Raw genomic sequence first — 17,605 nt, 5'->3', positions numbered from 1 at the left:
GTAACAAGCATAGATACTGGGTTTATATCATTTTTGTCCAAAGAACACATCATAGAAAATGAATAAAGAAAACCTAGAGACAAATTATCAGGATGTTAGTCTGCTAACTATTATCAGGACGATTTGTATTGCAATATATTTGCATTTCTTTTAAATCCACTGTTTTTTTTTTTTCCAGTAAGAGAAGCCTTCGTGTTGCTTAAAGGGGGTTTTAATGATTCAACTGTGCCATCATTTTTAAATGTAGTATGAGCTCTCGATTTATCGAGATATCATCGCGACACATGGGCCTTTTTGCCAATAAATGTTATTAAGTAATAAACTAATCCATTGTAATGCTTCTGAGGACACATGAAAAAGAAAAAATCTTTGAACATTTAAGAAATAAACTAATCCATAGTGGGGTGGATTGCAATGCTTCGGAGGTCAGATGAAAATGAAAAAATCCTGATCCTGATCCTGGCCGTTGCGGTTACATTTTTCATATGATGAATATCCCTGCTTTGATTCATGTGCATTTGCTCTTGATTATGAGAACCTACATCTTGGAACATCGAGAACTGAACGGGTTGTTGTTTGAGTAATCTGGTTTTATCTTTTTTATGATTTCACCCCACAAAGGACTTCTTTAATTCTCTGATCAAACTTTTACCTCAGTTGAATATTCACTTCCGTAAACTACCCTCTTTCTCCCACGCACGTGTGTGGGTACACATGGATTGCATAAGAACTTACATCATTCTGTTTACCAGTAACTGTCATGATAAAGAAATCACCATGCAAAAGCATCATTTATTATCGATGAAGTTTCTATAAAGCCTAGGTTTTATGAAAACAAAATAAAGCTTCACATCAAATCCTCGTCCAGAAGGTATTTTGGGCAAAAAAAACTTCCACGATGGCTACAAATTTAATTTCCAATACTGACAATAAAAGTAGAAAATAAAAAAATGCATAGATCTTACAGATCTATGAACACTTATTTTTAAGACAAAATGGACGGTCTAGATAATTTGTTACAATATACATTTTTTTTTTATGGTTTGAAATCCTAATTTTTATTTCACAACCACAATGTTCAAGTTGAGATGATCCATGCAAAGGTTATCCAATGCTAAAATTATGATTTTTGATGAGTTATGAGGTGAAGCTTTACTTATTTTGACACAGCAGCATCCCTATTAAACCATTTTTCTTCATTAAATTTTTAAAACAAAATCATTATTAATTTCCTGAAACAGTCTTGTTTATTGGCCTTACTGACTTGGTTAATACTTGAATGAGTTAATAGTGATGGTCAACTTCACTTTTGCACAATTACTCATCTTGAATTTGTTGGTCTAAATTTCAGCTGTTTGCTCTACGTGCAGTGCTAACATTGGCTACCTTGAGCGTATTGTGTACATTCTTCAGCACCATTTAGAGTATTGTGTACATTCTTCAGCACCATTTATAAACAACATTACACTTGTATGCAAATCCAGGCCGATGTCATCCTTACATGGGAAAAAATTTCAAGACCCATCCAAAAGGAGTCCATATTATATCCATATGCACTTATCATGGAAACCCAGTTTGGTTCATCGTCAAAATATATTTCATGGCCATATTCTCATAGGAGTAAGGGACTAAGATCACGTTTGCATTCAGCTATTCAAGCAGCCAATTCTTTACTGACATTTAAGCTAGCCTTTGTTATACTTTTATTTTCCAATGAAATTGATGAATGTAAAGCTCTTGAAATTAGGAAAAAAATTACACACGCATTTTGAGGTTAGTATCTTTGAGGAATTAGAAAATGAATGGGTGAATATCACTTTTAATAGTAAGACATTTGATGGGGATCTAAAGGATGGTTCTAGACAATATCAAAGTGCACGTGTATTTCAGTTTGCTGTTAACTGTCTTGAGAAGGAGCATGAGGATCGTAGAGCATGTGATGACATTGTTCATTTTGAATCAGGTGTGACAAGGTCATTCTCACTGAGAAACACCATGGTGGGTTTTCACACAAATTTGTTTGGGAATGACCCAGAGGTACCTAGGAATGTTGAAGAGTTAACATCTTCAAATTTTAGAGTCCTCAAGTACTTCCAAATTGGGTTTTACTTGAGAGAGTAGATGGAATAGCACTTCAATGCTCTCGTGAGTGAATTTCTGCCATACTCCACTCATAGCTCATCGCTATCAAAAGTTCCACAGACAACCATGATTTCCACTAGTTTTTAATTTTAATTTTTTTTGTAAATCATATTTCAATGAAATTTAGGGATTATGTACATCTAACCATCTTGAATAATAAAAAAAATATATCAAAAAAATAATTACTAAAAGATAAAATGATTAGAATACCCCTAAAATTTTTGTATGAGCAATTTGGTCTCTTTGTTGACCAGTGTTGGCAAAACCAGGTGGGTCGACTTGAACCCATTTGGGTTACTAAAACCGGCTACTGACCATAGCCGGTTTTGGCCAGTTAAGGTGGTCAATAGGGGTGGCAATGGCTTCGGACTCGAATTGGGACCTGCCAAGTATACTCAACACAAGTTAGATATGGGTCTAGCATTTGGGCCCGAACACTATATAGGGTCCGGTCTAGTTGGCCCGACCCGTACCCGTAAACTGTTAGAGATAAGATATTTTACTTTAAGCGCTATTCATTTGAGTGCATTAAGGATAGTATATAATTGGAACTGATGGTTATCTTTAGCTATTAATGACTAATCACATGGCTTGAAATCTAAAAGCGGGTGATTATGACCTTGTTGTCAATAATATGAGTGTATGATGGTAAGAAAAAAAGAGCAAAAAAAAAAGAAAGAAAAAAGTAGCTCATAGTGAAGATGACAGTGGACTCAAGACCCGATGACGTAGACCCGAGACCCAACGGGTACAAGTATGGGTCCAATTTTTGAACCCCACAGGTCGAGTCTAGACCCAAAACCTGAACCTGAATCAATTCGAGTCTGGGTCCAAACAAACTCGACCCGCTGCCACCCCTAATTGTCAAGCCAAGAACTTTTAAAAAGATTAAAAAAAAACTATAAAAATCCAAAAAAATAGGAAATTTGTTTGTAATAGGTTTTTTGATATTTTTATTGTTTTAAAAAATATTGGGACGTATTTTCACCATAGATGCTTATTTTTGCATTTTTCTCTTTTCTTAGATTTTTCTAAAATACCCTTGGGCAAAAATTGATATTTTCAAAATCTATTTTTTCACTATTTTTTTAATCCCATCTAGTTGTTTTTTTATTTAATTATACTTCAAACATAATTTTCGTAATTTCAAAGACTTTTTAACAACTTTTAACCCATTTTAGCCCGACCGAGACCTAGCCGGTTACCCGAACAGGTTCCATGTTACTTGAGCCTACCCATAGCCAACATGTTTTCCACCTTTGACACTCTAAAACTATGCCAAGATATCTCAAAGAAACACTTAGATAAAATAAAGGATTGTTTACAAAAAAGCCATTTATTTTTGATATATAAAGGTCACAATCATTTTTGTTCCTTAAATTTCAAAATGGGTGGTTATAAAAGTGTCATTGAATAGACACAAAAGTCAAAAAGAAAAAAAAAAAAATCTCAAACTTTGTGACTCACATCAAGCCATCCAATTTGACATCCGAATAGTTGACCTCTATGTACAAAAGATAAATAGTCTCTTTATAGACAATCCCATAAGATATATAACAAGGTCATAATCATTCCATTGCCAAATGTCACATCCAACATGACGTGTCACAAAATTCAAAAACGTTGTATTTGAACCGGTCAATAACTCATCCCCAGCTACCCATTTCAAATTTAAATAATAGACCCCTTTGCACCAAAATACATGGTTTTATTGCATACTTTTCCTATTTATAATATGCCTTAGGCATGGATATTTAATGTACTACAACAAAGCCAAAATCTAATTGCTCAAGGAAACATGATATGAATTTCATATGAATGCCCTTGCAAGGCCATATTATAAATGTTCCACTGGAATAAATAGGCCTTCTCAACTTTAAAATGGAACGAATAATCATTATTGTTTCTTAAACATGAAAAAGGGTGCGTATTTAAATGAGAGAACCATTGGGTGGAACCATTTCCAATGCCTTGAGAATAAATGCATATTGGAAGGCATCTTCCTCCAACCTTTCAAATCTGCAAAAAAGGACAATCATCAGCGCCTCTAAAAATAATGGAATTGCCCTACAAAGTCAACAAAAAAAACAATCTAGCGAGAGAGAGAGAGAGAGCTTCTTTGTGAAAATAATGTAATGGCCCTACTGTGTAAACAAAGCTAACATGCTACTCTTTCTACAGTAGTACCATGTGTGCACATAGACATGGGTGATGGGTTGGTCGTGGCTCAATAGATAGACACAAAGCTAACATGCTACTCTTTCTACAGTAGTACCATGTGTGCACATAGGCATGGGTGATGGGTTGGTCGTGGCTCAATAGATAGATAGATAGATATAGTGAGAGACAGAGAGTTATGAGATCCTCTGCGAAAATAATGTGCTGTCCTACCATGTAAACAACAGAAAATGAGAGTCTGCTCTTTCTTTAGTAGCACCATGTATACACATAAACACATGGCAATGGAGTGGTCGTGTATCAGAAAGAGAGAGAGTTTGCGACATTTCATCAATCACCCAATTTGAAACAAGTGCCTAGATAGAGAGTGAAGTGTATTTGTATTTTTTTTTGTGTTTGTGTGTGGATTCCATCTACTTTCTTCTAATTTCCAGAAAAGAGACCAATGGCCATTTTCATTTCGAATTTTCATTTTATTTTTCTTTCTAGAATACTTCAAAAAGTTTTCAAGCAGAGCTTAGAAAATATCTCTCATATTTTCCTCTCAAAAGATAATATTTTATTCCATTAACAAATAACAAATGCATGTACTAAGTGTTCCTTCACTACCTTTTGCTGCTAGGTAACAAACAAAGAAAATGGAGATAGGGAGATAGGGAATCATCTACCTTCCAGATTTTGAGAAGTGCCCTGCACCCATTTCACACTTAAACAGCAGAAAGTTTTTGTCCGTCTTTAAGTCCCTCAGCTTCGCCACGAACTTAGCGGGTTCAGAATACAAAACCCGTGGGTCTAGAAGTAAAACACAGCAGAAAAAACCCCTTTACTTTTCGCTTTTGATGTATAGGGAAAGCTTTCCATATAACATGGTCTATGGACTATAGTACACCATAAAACACGGGTACATCCACCATCTGTTTCCATTGATGGACGGTGGATATTAACTGTAACACGACAAATGTCCATCATTGGGAACTAAGGTATGTATAACATCCATCATCACGAACAAACCTTGAATGGTCTGATGGTGTCCACATACCAAATAAGAGTGGTGATCCACATACCAAATACGAGTGGTGAATATATTTTCCCTTATTTTTATTTCCACTATAATGATTTACGGAAAAAAGAGCTAATGAAAAAAGAAGAGCTAAAGACCAAATTTGACAACGCCAAATCTGAAAATGGATTGAATACCATTTAGACCAGCTGTGACGAGAATGTTAGGGTAAGCTTGTGGTTTAATCTGCAAAGAAATAGACACTCATCAGATGCAGACAACAGAACTCTCTAATACATATCACAAGAAAGACCATAATGTAGTTGAAACAGAATGGCCATTTGTCAGACCCCCAATAACATTTGGTTAAATCTTGTTGGATACAGGACAGAAGGCAAAACCAGCCCATCACAAGAAGCAATATTTCTGTGAATCACATAATGAACCCTTCCTGTAATAAGCAGGAAAGTTTCTCAACAAGAAAACCATGTTGCAAATCTCTTACATTTTCCTTCAGTATCCATGCATGATGCATGCAATCTTTCTCTAAAGAAAATCATGCTTGTCCTTCTTGAATAAAGCATTTCTTCTCTATTTGTGAAATTAAATTCTTTAAATCTTAAATAGAGTATTTGCTGTAATGAAGATCAAGGGGCCAGGATTTATCGCTACAAACTATTTTACAATAAGGATTTACCAAAAATAACACCTTCTTATCCAAAAAGCTTGCAATTGTCTCCTATGCTATTGTTACCAGAAATTAAAGATAGAAAATGATAGCATTTTCTGTCATTGCCCTTGGGATCCTTCAAGGGAAGTTCTTCTTGAGGGTTTATTCCTCCCCACCAATGAACAATGAACTGGCCAATTAATAAATGCAACTCAATTTTTATTATTTAAAACAACTAGCATCATGTATAAGGTAATAGTCAGCACATTCAAAATTGATCCATGCCATTAGCACGAAAAAGAAACAAGTAGTCCATCCAGATCTGACGCCTTGGTCTGCTCAAAACTAAGGGAAATTTTAATCAAACAAAGATGGAAAAAGATTATATAAGGTTGACACCTTAAAATATAAAATTAAGGTGCACCACTAAAGTCTTCAAAAAAGGTTATTTTAATATTGGAAAAACATCTAATTGATCATCTCGACACTGAGATCTATATATATGGAGAAAAAAAGAGATTGCCAGTCCTAAAAATTATATATCTTGCAACACATTATTTGGACAGTCTATTTTCAAGATTTTCATGTGTTTATAGATCCAATTGATCCAAACCATTTCTGGAGTTTAAAATTTTACAAGTAGGGATAAAGATTCTTGCACCATGCTAGAATTTTCAACATCAAAATTGCATCTCATCGTAAAGTTTGGAGGTGCAACTTAGTTTAAGGTTGTAACCGTATGCAAACCACACCCAACAAAGATTGGACCCGGTAATTAAGTGCAACAATCAAAATGCCTGAATAGATGGACAACAATAGATAATAATATCAGAAATGCACTCACATTGTCCACTGGAGAGTAAGACTTCATATAGAAATAAAATTCCTCCTTCCGAGGGTCACCCCATTCCTGCACCAAGCACCCAAAGAAGATTTAGCTAAAAGTCAAGGATATCTTAGCAAAGATTGCAAACTTATAATCAATATATTAACAAGCCAAAAGGATATGTAGGAAGCATTTCCCAAATACCTCCCATTCAGATGTGGTCAAAGGGATGGTTGGATCCAACATTGTAGTCACTACGTCAACAAATGGAACTCCAGCCATTGCGGCCTTGAACAAATCAGGTCGCATATTTAGAACAGAGCCAATAAGCAGCCCTCCAGCACTCCTCCCATCAATGCACAGCTTTTCTTTTGAACAGTATCTGATCTTTATTAAGTACTCTGCACATGCAATAAAATCAGTGAAAGTGTTTTTCTTCTTCAAGAGTTTTCCATTTTCATACCACTTCCTCCCCATTTCTCCTCCTCCTCGAATATGTGCTTTTGCATATACAAAGCCCCGATCCAGCAAAGACAATCTTGATGCACTGAAAGAAGGATCCACGCAGGCCTGTACAAAATAAAATTAGCGGATATGATATGAAAATCATAGAACAAATAAAGATCAGAAAAACAATAATAATACTGAAAAAATTAACCAAAATTAAGATTTCATACTGAACAAATTAAACAAAATTTTTTGATGAGGTTTAATAAGTTTAAGATTTCTATTTGGAAATCTTAAACAATAATACTGAACAAATTAAAAAAAAAAATTGATGTGGTTTAATAAGTTTAAGATTTCTATTTGGAACAACTGAGAAGACCCACACAATTAAATGAGAATATATACGTGAGCCACTGCATGCCAACTTAGGCACTCTTATCTCAAAAGTAGCGCAAACCCTCTGAATATAAAAGTGATTGTATCTTGTGAGCTGCCTAATAATATAACTACAGAAGTCTCGGTAGGGTATAAGATGATCTTTGATCTTTGATCTCTAATTAGATTTCTAGACAAATGTCTTTATTTACCAGCTTAAGGAATAGAGCCAATCCATAACATTGAACTTAATCATACAGATGTACCTCGTATGAGCCATAACCATAAAGAACCATTGGATCACTCCCATCCAGCTTAACCAGGTTCTTTCTATAAACTATTGAAATAGGTACTTGTGTTCCATCCTCAGCAACTGCCCATTTCCTCTCAGTTACATAGTGCTTCGCATCAAAACCTCCCAAAACCTGAGACTCACAAAAGGATTAACCAAAGAAAAAAATACTAACTGAAATCAATATGAGTTATGAAAACCAAAAAACAACTGGAATCTCAAGAACTTGGTAATTTAGATGTACGACTTAAGGAGCATTGTTGATGTTGTCAGTAAGAATATATTTGCAGAAAGTCTTGTAACTATAGTCCATGATGAAAGAGTAGTTGAGTAAACACTTCTCATTAAACATGATGTATATGTACTGTCTTTTACAGGGACAGTCATGTCATTGCATGTGTACCAACATATATGTTCATGATTAGGGTTGATGAGAATCATGCTGTCATTCCCTAAAAACTTTCTTCAATATTGATTTAAGATCATGATTATAGTCACAGACAGAAGACTACAAACTCTTCGAATAGACATGAAATTCCTCCTGTTTACTATGCATACAATGCCGACTCCTTTCAATTTCACTGAGATATGAAATACACAATTTCTTTATGGAAAAAGAAAGAGAAACCCCCAGATTTCATAATTTAACAAACATATCAGCAATAAGTTCCAATAAGCTTTCCAGAAATAATAATGTGCAAATCATTTTATACTTCGTACTGAGATGCTTACTTGATTACGAAATGATCTTCAGAATAATATTCACTGCTTAATCAAAGATGGCAATAATTATTAGTATAACAGAAAGTACAAACAGGGAAGCAAACAAAAATTGTGCGGGGGGGTGGGTGGGGGGAGGGGGAAGAATATAACCAAACATCCTTCACTCAGACTGGCTCAAAACCATGGACACCTCAAGTGACTACTTATTGCCACAAAAAATAATCTAGCCCTCACACAATAGGGAAGGGATTAATCACCGTGCATGCACAAGCACATTGGACACATACGCACATACATACACACAGATATAAACATACTCACATTTGGAATAGAGAGATGTCAAACCGACACTTTTCCATGATCAAATTAATAATAGACATTGTAAGATCACAAATTTGAGGAGATGATAAGCCTAAGTTGCACTGTAGTCTAATGTGAACAAATTAAATTCATGCTTCACGGAATAACAAATAATAAAGGAGCAAGTGGAAATATTTACGAAATTTCCTTACCGAATTAACCTTCTTCAGAACTGTGGTGTTTGTGTTCATGTCATGGTCATAGACAGAATAAGGTGTCCTCAATGAGCTATAACCAAATCTCAAAATATGTGAAGAAAATTGAGATTTTATCTGGCCCACGGAATATGCAGGATCAATGAAGTTGATTGCTCTCCCAGTTTGAAGGCCTACAATCTTTTGCCCCTCAGGAGGAAGGCCATAGACTGTTACTTTACACAGACCATTTTCACGCTCATAGACAACAAGATGATCACTAAAAAGTTGCATATCATCTAGTTTCACACTGTCCACCATACAAATTTGTAGTAAGCCTTCAGTCATGGAAAATGAACCACTCCCTTCATCAAAGTTCAGGCCATAAAATTCAGCATTTTTAAAAGACTAAAACTGATAAGTTCAACATGATGCCAACCTATGATGTAATATGCACAAACAATCCAGTGAGCAAGCAAAGGGAGCAGACTCAATATAAAAGCAATCCATAATAATCAGGTTCATTAATATTCCTCGGAGAGAGTTGTTACCTTTCCCTATGAGGAAGCAACACAGTGGTAGCAGTTAAATTGTCCAGAGTACATACAAGCAATTCTGAATTGAACACTTCATCACTTCTCCTTTTAATAAAGAAATGACCACCTCGATGACTTACATCAGTATCAACTCCTTCAACACGAGGTGTTAAAACGACAAGCCCTTGCTCTTGGTTTGAAATGTCCAAGTAAAAAACAAAGCATGTGGTTTTACTTTCGGATGCAACAAACAAGTATCGTTTGCTTTCAGAGGCTTGAAGATCAAGGGAGAACAAATCATCCTTTTCATGATAGAGGCAGCAATCTTCTGATTGATTAGACCCTATCTTGTGTAACCATACCTGCGCAGAATGAGTACAAAAATTAACTCAGAACTAAATCTTAAAAATAAGTATGTCATTCATCACAAAGAGAACCCCTCGAAGTGATGGATTTTGACTCATTAAACAAATGACTTAATGCATCTCAAAGATGTTGTTGTGCCTATCAAGTACCTATTCATTGACTGACAAAAGTGCATAAGTACTGGACAGCGAACATGGAACACAGCTGTGGATATGAAAATCAAATGAGAGCGCCATGAAAATCGTCAAAAGAAAACTAAGAAAATAAAGTAGTAGGGTATAGAATCCAAAGAAATGCAGACCTTTCAATAAAGATTAAGATACACAGAAGCCAGATAACAAATCGATTAAAGAAACCTATTGTCTTTCTTCTCGTCTTCCTTCATTGGTTACTAAGAACAGATGCTTAACTGATTTCAAGTGCACACAGCATGACTTACCTTGTCTGGTCTGTGGATCTCATCCATAGTGACATAGACAAGAGCCTCATCACCGGCCCACTCAATTGCCTCTGTTACGCCTGTTAGGGGCTTCTCAATGGGACTTTGAGTCTCGATATCCGCGATACTGACTGTATAGATTTCATCTCCTTTTGTGTCTTCTGCATATGCCATCAACTTGTTATTCGAGCTAATCTGCATGATTTGGGCCAGTAAGAGAATTTAATGAAGTAACGATTCAAAATTTTGCATTTTGTGCATATGTGTGCAATTTAAAATAGGCATTCTGGCATTATAATGGCCAGGATCCATTATCAATATAATAGACATAACAGCCATTATTTAAAACCAGTAAGAGAGGACTTTTATTCAACACTGTTATTTTGCAGTAACAGCCAGGGGGGTGCTGCACTGTTTTAATATATAAAATCTGTATGTATATGGCATGCAGCCAATGCACTCCGCAGCCACAGTTTTGACTTTTCGTGAATGTTTAAAAACGGATTTTATAATGAAATTAGAAGAGATTTGTAATCCTTCGTTACTTCTCGTTAGTACCCATAATTTGTTTCTATTAAAGGGAAAAGTTCATTTAAGGTTGCAACCTTAAAATGTAGAATTAAGGTGCACCTCTCAAATCCATCGGAAAGGTCGTTTTGATGTTGGAAAACCCTCTAATTGATCATCTCGACATAGAAATACAAGGATATGAAAAAAACAAAAAGATTTCGAGACTCAAAAATAGTGCATCTTGCAACACATTATCTAGACTGTCTATTTTCAAGTTTATCGTGTTTTTATAGATCTACTTGATTTGAACCATTTCTGAAGTTTAAAAATTCATAATTAGAGATAAAAATAGACTTTCAAGCCATCCTACGAATTTTTGGCACCAAAATTACATCTTATGATAAAATTTAGAAGCGTGCCTTAATTTGATTGTTTAAGGTTGCAACATTATGCAAACCACACCCCTATTTAAAAGAGTAGCACAATTATCCATCTGAAAATTTCCCATTATCCCATTCTGTAATTAATCATGTTAAAATGGAGAGAAAAAAGTCTTTTTAAATCCCTCCCACTTTCTTTGTATCAGAAGAGATACCCTTAAGAGTTGGTAATGAAACCTTTTTAACATAGAGATAGTAATTCTTAATCAATTATCACTATGATCTCAATATATTTCTCGTGCACAAGTTATCATCCTCTCAATAATCTCCTCTATTTCAGATCACAGACAATCTTATTAAAACAGGACAAAATATCCCCTCCGGCATCTCATCACATTTTTCTTCAACATCTCCTCCTCCTCCTAGGAGATTTGTGTGCATGGACGTGGAGAGAAAGATACAGACCTTTAAATAAACACCGCAATAATCAACAAAAAACTTATTGAAGTCTCGAGAATAAACAACTAGAGAGAAAAAGAATAAACCATACTTTAAATGCCTCAAGTCTGTAATATTCATGTCCTTGAGACCTAACATTTTCATCTAAAATAATTTCCTCCTCAGGAGCATCAGGTCCTGTTGGCATTACTTCATGCACAGAGCCGGGTCCCTCGCCCTCAGGAATATGACGTCTACAATGCTGAACATACTCCTTTCCCTCCAAAGTCCTATCGTAATAGAAGTAAGGTCCTTTGCGTGAAGGAACAGTAATATCATCTTCTTTTATTCTCCCTCTCACCTCGGTGTATATCTTATCTTGTAATGGTTTGATTTCTGGCACCAGTTTCACACAGCATCACTAGTAAGCATTTCATCTTTAATGCCAATGGGTACAATTTTGAATAAGTAATGAACTCAAAATGGAGTTCAAAGGAAAGAGAGCTTTCTCTAACTTTCAAAACGAAACAAAAGAGAGAGTAAAAAAGAAAAGCAATTACTATAAGGGGTCTTTATAAGTTAACATTGTCCTATATTCCACCTTCTTAAAAGACTGAGGGGAGCATATAATGCTAGAATTTACATTCACACTGAAGTATTAAAATATTCAACAGGAATCATATAAAGATGCATACAACATATATTTCCTTTTAATTGTAACAATTCAGTTAATTTTGGGGTATTTAACATCAGTGGTTTTGACTCTTTTTTCTTCTTTTTCAATAAAATAGATCTGCATCAGAAGTAAATGAAAGTGCTGCCAAGATTGGACTAAAACTCGCAGCAGCTCAACAAAAAAATAATGGGTGGGGCATTGCACAATTCTTGGGTAGTGACTAAGAATAAGTTAGGCAGTAATAATAGGAATAACTTTCCATACATAGCTTAGAATAGGGAGCTTTGGGAATAGTAATAGATTCCCTTAGGCTTGGCCCAAGGAATAGAGGTCAAATGAAGGAATCAAATAATAGCCTCTTTTTCTCGAATTAAGTGCAGTCTATCCACTTCTATATGCTTGGTTATTTAATGAAAGGATATGCAGCTAAATGCATTACACTTTTTTGTCGCAAAACAAGCTGATTGGAGATGATAAAGACAAGTTTAGTTAAATATGAGCATGTGACCATAAATGCGAGTATGTGAATATCTAAACAAAAACAACTTAAAGATACAACTGAGAATAAATATGCATCAATGTATGGCACTACGTTTTTATTTCAAGTGCTCATGTAGGATGTACAACAAAAAAAATTAAGTGCTTATTTAACAAGTTGAAAATCAAATGCATTGTTAGATGTAGAAGAATAACTGTTAATAATACACCTATTGAGGCAAGAGAACTGAAAGAAGATCTCACATACAGAAGAATCATCATTAGTCATGGCAGTGTAGAAATACAGAGTGGGATTGCAGAAAAATGTGACAATGATCAAAGAGAGCACAATTAAGTCATGGACTCGTGACACATACAAAGGATAAGACTTTTCCAAAATAAAATGCACAATAAGAAGCTTTAGCGTCATTTTTGCAATGAAAATAGAATTAAAGACGATAAACAAGTGCTATAATCCAAAAGATTTAGGCGCTTCTTTTTTGAGCTGGAAATTAATTTCCCGGTTGTCTAAAGATTTAGGTTGAATATCTTATTTGAATAGGGAATGTGTTAGGTTGATTAAATAATTTCGATGGGGTGATATAGTTGACTTTCCACATAAGTGGGATATAGTTTGGAGTTAGCTTAAGGTTAGAGATTAGGTTAGATTAAATCAGAAAATTACTAAATAGATAAATGGGGGCATGTGGGACTCTATCAGGGCCACTGGATATTTCAAGGCCAATCCTCTCACCCATGGGCCTTGTGGAACTCTATCATGCCCAACGTGATTTTTTGGGCATCAAATCACAGCAGATTCAAGCTTTTACCGGCTTTGGATTTCCTCCTCAATTGGCATTTATTCATCACTTCAAGCCTCATTGTATCCCTCACGCATCCATGTGGTGCCCTCCGGAACCTAGCCGAATAAAGCTCAATTTCGACAGTTGCTCCCTTGGCAACCCAGGCCCGGCAAGCGTAGGTGAAATCTTCAAAGACCACAAAGGCCCTTGCCCTTTTGGAAGGCCTCAAACTCTTCAATCCTTCCTGGAGTTCCTCCCTTATCATGGAAGGCGATTCCAAAAATGTCATCACTTGGGCCCCCGGGGGGGGCACCACCCCCATGGAAACTCATTTCGGTCTTTGATGAGATCTTTGACATCAGGCATACACAGGTCTCTTGGGTGCATTTGGCGCCAGGACAATCAAGTAGCAGACGATCTAGCTAAGTAAGGCGCTACCCAGGCAGAGAACTAGCTCGCTCACACATTTATAATCCCCCATGGTTTTTTGGTTTTTATGCTTGTATAGCATTTTTTTTGTTGATCAACACCCGTTGGGTGGATTTTGTAAAAGTTCCCAACATGTGGGTAGCCATTTTTTGCAATGTGTACATCTCTCTTTACTAATACAAAATTTAACATTCAAAAAAAAAAAAAAGGAAAATGGGGCATGCAGAAGTTAGAAGAACTAGAGAAACCATAATGGAGGGCCAGCCCCCTCAAAGTAGCTCGTAAGGAGGGAATGGTGGAAATAGGCCGGGCAGTCTGGCCAAGCCTAGCTAAGCCTAGGCCCAGGCCAGAATATAGGCCCTCTATGGCTGGGCCTAGCATTGCAGATTGTGGCCCGGTATGGCCCTATCAAATCTAAAGGGCGGGCCAGGGCCGGGCCCTTTCAACTGGCCATGCCAAGACTCTAACCAGCTAGCCGGGCCCATTTCCCACCTTAAGAAAATTGCCCCTTGAAATGGTTAGACCTAAAATGATAATTAATCGTTCAGTGCTTTTTTTTGTTTTTGAAAAAAAATTGTTTGGGATCCTTAAAGCATGCAACATGGATAAGTCTATCAAAGGTCATGAAAGGGAAAAAATCCAACAAAATCAAAATACCTATTAATTGCAATATGAAATTACAACAAAATGGTCTAAATACCTGATAATTGCAGTGTGTGTATGTGCGTGTGTGTGTGTGTGTGTGTATATATATATATATAGGAAAAGGTTTAAAAACACCTACAAGCGAATTTCTACAGTATTTCACCCCCATCATGGACATGCTATGTACGAAACGATTTTACTTAAAAACTGCCATAGACCTACGGGAGCCATGGCGGTCCCCGTATATTTTTTGCGTCAATTTTACATGAAAAAATCTCGTCACGGACATGCTATATCCATGACAGACCGCCCCGGACATGCTATGTCCGTGACGGTCTTTAATCCACGCCGTCCGAAAAAAACGGACAGCGCCGAGCCTATGGGTGAAAACATTGTTCATTTTCACCCATATATGGAAGCCGCTACGCAACGCCTATGGGCGAAAATGAACAGTGTTTTCGCCCATAGGCTCGGCACCGTCCGATAAAAATCGGACGGTGTGAATTAAAAGACCGCAATGGACATACTAGGTCCGTTGCGATCACAAAACACGCGGAAACCGCCACAGACCACGCATCGTCCATTGTGGCTCCGTTCAATAAACCGTCAAGGTAAAACACTGTTCAAATCTCCTATGGGAATTTTTAAGAGTTTTCCTATATATATATATATATATATATATATATATATATGAGTAAACCTAACAATAGCTGGGTAGCTATAATGAATAGTGATATAGGTGGAATCCCAACCGTTAGATCTTCATCGAGAGGTTCCAAATACATATCACTATTTTAATTTTGTTTTTCTATAAATCTGATTAAGATGAAATTTTGGGTGTATATACCTAACATTATTGCGCACCATATAAAAATAAAAAAAAATTACTTTCAATAAATTAAAATGACCAAATTACCCACATCATTTTTCAGGTGTATTTTGGTCATTTTATATTTTGAGAAATATGTTTTATATATTTTTTAATTGTGCACCCTATTTTTTAGTACACACTTTTCTAAAAAAATTTAATTAGATTTATAGAAAAAAATTAAAATTCATATAATGATATGCATTCTGAACCACATGATGAAGATCTGACGGCTGAAATTCCACCTATATTACTATTCATTATAATTGCCCAGTTATTGGAAGGTTTACTATATATATATATATATATATATATATATATATATATATATATATATATAGGGGGTTGGCAATGAAATAAATTCTTATTGTTGATTATTCAATTTCATGAAGGAACATATCCATTTAAACAAATGGATAATCAATATATAATGGGTGTGGTTTGTATAGAGCCTAGGCTCTAAACAATTAAAGTACAATGCACCTTCAAATAGTGCTGAGAAATGTGGTTTCAATGCTGGAAATCTTTGTAATAGCCTTACAATATATTTTCATATTTAATTATAAATTTAAAGCTTCAAAAATAGTGTAGATTTAGCAGATCCATGAAAACTTGACAATTGGGAAAACTGTCGGTACAAAAATGCCTTACAAGATGCACTATTTCCAAAACTTAAAATCTATTTTTTTTCTCACACTCGTGCATCTTGATATCGAGATGATTTGAGGATATTTGGGCATCAAAACAACCTTTTCTAGTTAAATTTTTTAGGTGAGCTCTAATTTAATTGTTTAGAGCCTGGGCTCTACATAAACTTTTTCCAATACAATTCCAGCATAAAAATAAATTAATATAGGGAGAATCATGCGGAGTCTAGATCCACAACCCTAGAAAACGAAAGGAAATTCAACGAGACAAAACAATCCCATATAGACATTATTGCATAACGAGATCATTCAAAAAAACCAGATGAACTACAAAAACTAATATCCAGTTAACCAAAATCAAATGAATGAACTGATAATCAAGATGACTATTGATCATTTCAGCAAAATTGGAATTTTATCAGACATTCATATCCTATGTGAGTATATTCCAGGTCAGGACAAGAAGAACTCAAATTTAAGCTCAAAAATAAATAAGGGATCAACTTATGAGCACAATGCCAATAAAAAGATTCAGCAAGGATAGAATTTTACCGGACATTACAGACTCAGTGTAAGAGTTTTCCTGGTTGAGATAGGAAAGAACTTCAGGGTTAGAGCGAGAATCATCACGAAGCCAGTAGTAATTGTCAATCCTAACATCGCCAAACATCTCCATCTCACGCCTAATTTTCTTGGCAACAGGGGGCTCCATGGCGCTTGCAGCGACGGAGGCCTTCTTGCTGTCAATTGAGTGATTCGAAGTTTTAGAGAGAGAAACGGTGTGATTTGGAGCTGTAGAGAGAGAGTACGAGGGCTTGGGGCCTGGACTGAAAGGGAAAGCAGCCAAAGTGAGGAAGAGAGAGAAACACAGTGCGGGCGGTTGACTCGAGAGATGAAGCATTTGCGTTTTCTCTGATGAATATGATATTTAATAGGAAATAATAATAAACGAAGCTTTTCCGCCGCCCTCTTTCACTTGCCCAATCCCCCCGTCTCTCACTCTTTCCCTCTCTCTCTCTCTCTCTCTATACGGCTCCTCATTTATAGCAGATAATTGTACTGATAGATGTTCTTGTTATTATCGAATGATGGTTTAAATAAAATTGAAGTCTACTGAATTAATACGATATTAGGGAAGGCAATAATATCATTGAAACTTGAAGTTGCTCAAAGGATGAAGTTTCTCTAAGGCCCCGGATTTATGAAAACAAAATAACACTTTCCATAAAATTTTTTATGATGGT

General features: G+C 35.8%; 1 protein-coding gene across 10 annotated transcripts; it reads right to left on the bottom strand.

Annotated features, from left to right (window-relative positions):
- Nucleotides 1-3,829: 3,829 nt before the first annotated feature.
- On the bottom strand, nucleotides 3,830-17,371 carry LOC18438410 (uncharacterized). Of its 10 annotated transcripts, none has more exons than XM_088846841.1 (12): nucleotides 16,914-17,371; nucleotides 11,929-12,212; nucleotides 10,489-10,683; nucleotides 10,199-10,253; nucleotides 9,699-10,045; nucleotides 9,166-9,457; nucleotides 7,905-8,063; nucleotides 7,021-7,386; nucleotides 6,835-6,900; nucleotides 5,518-5,566; nucleotides 4,989-5,112; nucleotides 3,830-4,161 (listed from the first exon to the last, which is right to left on the bottom strand). In XM_088846841.1, the coding sequence occupies exons 6-12, from the start codon at nucleotides 9,439-9,441 to the stop codon at nucleotides 4,074-4,076; spliced, it is 1,128 nt and encodes a 375-aa protein (XP_088702967.1). In that variant the 5' UTR covers nucleotides 9,442-9,457; nucleotides 9,699-10,045; nucleotides 10,199-10,253; nucleotides 10,489-10,683; nucleotides 11,929-12,212; nucleotides 16,914-17,371; the 3' UTR covers nucleotides 3,830-4,073. The 10 variants fall into 10 exon arrangements, with proteins under 10 accessions (XP_088702967.1, XP_088702965.1, XP_088702968.1 ...); XM_088846839.1 differs by having other exon boundaries at nucleotides 9,166-9,512; nucleotides 10,489-10,649; XM_088846842.1 differs by having other exon boundaries at nucleotides 10,489-10,649.
- Between the last annotated feature and the right edge of the window lie 234 nt (nucleotides 17,372-17,605).

This window comes from Amborella trichopoda, chromosome 9, assembly GCF_054954075.1.
Source record: "Amborella trichopoda isolate Santa Cruz 75 chromosome 9, AtrichopodaSantaCruz75HAP2 v2.0, whole genome shotgun sequence".
NCBI lineage: Eukaryota > Viridiplantae > Streptophyta > Magnoliopsida > Amborellales > Amborellaceae > Amborella > Amborella trichopoda.
This window is presented reverse-complemented; position numbering and strand designations above follow the sequence as displayed.